This window comes from Rhea pennata, chromosome 8, assembly GCF_028389875.1.
Source record: "Rhea pennata isolate bPtePen1 chromosome 8, bPtePen1.pri, whole genome shotgun sequence".
Classification (NCBI taxonomy): domain Eukaryota; kingdom Metazoa; phylum Chordata; class Aves; order Rheiformes; family Rheidae; genus Rhea; species Rhea pennata.
This window is the reverse complement of record NC_084670.1, coordinates 38,183,200-38,186,137: the sequence shown is the minus strand read 5'-3', so window position 1 is coordinate 38,186,137 and position 2,938 is coordinate 38,183,200. Positions and strand designations below refer to the sequence as shown.

The 2,938-nt window shown below is 48.8% G+C and overlaps 1 protein-coding gene across 1 annotated transcript; it reads right to left on the bottom strand.

Annotated features, from left to right (window-relative positions):
• Positions 1-1,638: 1,638 nt before the first annotated feature.
• Positions 1,639-2,595, bottom strand: LOC134143774 (olfactory receptor 6B1-like). Its single transcript, XM_062582061.1, has one exon. It carries the CDS (start codon positions 2,593-2,595, stop codon positions 1,639-1,641), a length of 957 nt encoding a protein of 318 aa, XP_062438045.1.
• Between the last annotated feature and the right edge of the window lie 343 nt (positions 2,596-2,938).

Genomic DNA, 2,938 nt, shown 5'->3' with positions numbered 1-2,938 from the left:
TTCAGATACTTACACACTGATCAGATCCCCCCTCAGTCTTCTCTGTGCTGAACAGGCCCAGCTCTCGCAGCCATTCCTCATACAAGAGATACTCCAGGCCCTTCATCATCTTAGTAGTCCTTCACTAGACTCTCTCCAGTAGCTCCATATCTCTCTTGTATTGGGGAACCTAGCACTGGACGCAGTACTCCAGATATGGCTTCATCAGGGCTGAGTGGAGGGGCAGGATCACCTCCCTCGACCTGCTGGCAACACTCTTAGTGCACGTGCCCATCATACTCAAGATGGGCTGAATCACAGACAGCCTGGCACTGAAGTCCCTACCTAGAGGCATGAGTGCTCTTGCCCATGCCTGTATTGAGGATCCTTTCTGATGCCCTGAGGTTTACCTACAGCATCCATTTACAGCACCAGTCCCAGCAGGTCCCTTCCCTATTTCTCCTCACTATCTGCTAGGAACTTCCTGATGTCTGGGAGGCTCAAGGCTGTCACAAATGTCAGGAGACACTAGCATGTGTTTAAGCAACACTACCAGTATGTGCTGGTGAATGACAAGTTGACCATGAGCCAGCAATATGCCCTTGTGGCCAAGAAGGCCAATGGTATCCTGGGGTGCATTAGGAAGACTGTTGCCCACAGGTTGAGGAAGGTGATCCTCATCTTGAGTACTGTGTCCAGTTCTGGGCTCCCCAGTACAAGAGAGACATGGAGCTACTGGAGAGAGTCCAGCATAGGGCTACAAGGATGGTCAGAGGGCTAGAGCATCTGCCCTGTGAGGAACGGCTGCGAGAGCTGGGCCTCTTTAGCCTGGAGAGGAGAAGACTGAGGGGGGATCTTATCAATGTGTATAAGTACCTGAAAGGAGAGTGTCAAGGGGACAAGGACAAACTCTTTTCAGTTGTCCCGTGTGACAGGACAAGAGGCAATGGGCAGAAACTGAAGCACAGGAAGTTTGGCCTGACCATGAGGGGGAATTTCTTCACTGTGAGAGTGACAGAGCACTGGAACAGATTGCCCAGAGAGGTTGTGGATTTTCCTTCTCTGGAGATCTTCAAGGCCCGCCTGGATGCAATCCTGTCTAACATGCTGTAGATGACCCTGCTGAGTGGGGAGGTTGGACTAGATGATCTCCAGAGGTCCCGTCCAACCTTACTGATTCTATGATTCTGTGATTTCCACTGGACATTAGAGTAGCAAGTGCTGTGTGCTGAAGCACTGACCTCTACCCTGGAAATGTTCACAGCAGAGGGAGATGGCTCCCATCTGAGGAATCCACAGTCAGGAAAGTACTGCTACTCCTGATCTCCCTCCCTGTTGTCTCAGATCGCACCCCAGATGAATCCCCTGTCATCACAGGAAAAGAAAATGACCACATCATTGCAACATTTCCCACATACAGTAACACACTTTATTGTCTAGAAAGGAGGCACCAAGAAAGGGAATTTATTTCCATTCTCTTCTGAACCATGCATTTAAATGCTGAAATAAATCCGTACTCTCTTCCCTTCTGCTTTCTAAAAAATATTCTCTGTGCCATGTTCTTCTGAAGGGATAACTGTTCTGCAGCATAATATCACCTGTACTGAGTTTACTACCTTGCAGAACCATCAATGTTTTGTGTGCAGTAGCACACAACTGCTATGAGCTCTGGGTGCAGACCAGAGCTTTCCTCACTGCTTTCCTCAGGATCTCCCTGACCTCCCTGTTGCGCAGGCTGTAAATGAGGGGATTGACCAGGGGCGTGAGGACAGTGTAGGAAAAGGAGAAGACTTTGTTGAGCTGTCTGAGTCTGGGGGTTCTGGGCAGCATGTAGACAATGATGAGGGTGCCATAGAAAACAGTGACGACAGTGAGGTGAGAGGAGCAGGTAGAGAAGGCCTTCTGCCTGCCCACGCTGGATGGGATCCTCAGGATGGTAGCTATGATGCACATGTAGGAGGCCACTGTGAACAGGAAGGGGAAGACTAAATCCAAAAAAGATAGGAAGAAAGTTACAATTATAACCACACTGGTGTCACTGCAGGTGAGCTCCAGCAATGGTTTAAAATCACAAAAGAAGTGGTCAATGACCTTGGGGCCACAGAACTTCAACTCAGATATGAAAGAAATAACTACTGTGGAGATTAGCAATCCCACCAGCCAAGATGCTGCTGCCAGCTGCAGTGAGAACTTCTGCGTCATGAGGCTTGCATAGAGCAGGGGCTGGCATATGGCCAAGTACCGATCGTAGGACATGACTGCCAGTAGGAAACACTCGGTAACCACAAAAGAGGCAAAAAAATAGAATTGTGCAATGCAGCCCCTAGCAGATATGGTCCTGTCCCCAGTCAGGAAGCTGACCAGCAGCTGGGGCAGGATGGTGGAGCTGTAGGAGATCTCCAAGGAGGAGAGATTGCCCAGGAGGAAGTACATGGGTGTGTGCAGGTGCCAGTCTGCCACCACCAACACAACAGTGAGGATGTTCCCAGCCACCGTTATCAAATAGACCATGAGCAAGAGGAGGAAGAGTGGTGTCTGGAGTGAGGGGACATTCCTCATTCCAAGCAGGACAAACTCCGCGGACGATGTGCAATTCTCCCATTCCCCTTTCTCCATGTAGCACCTCAGCTCCCTCACTCCTCTTTGCCAGCAAGGATACCTATGAGAAAGAGCTTTATTTATTCATTTCTTCTACAGAGTAATCATGAAGAAAGTTTCTATCAGAACAAACATGACTCTGACACTTCTCTGACTGCATTTGTATTCCCTTAATAACCTCCATGACTAGTGAAATGAGAGAACTAGTTTATTTTTGCAGAAAGTTAAACCATACATCCAAAGGGAAGGGCTTCCTAGGAGAACCAGAGAGGTGAGCTGCCCCACAGAAGTGCTCATTTCCTTCTTGGGGCAGAGGTATAGGAGAGAATCACAGAATCAGTGATTCTGTAGTTCTATGATC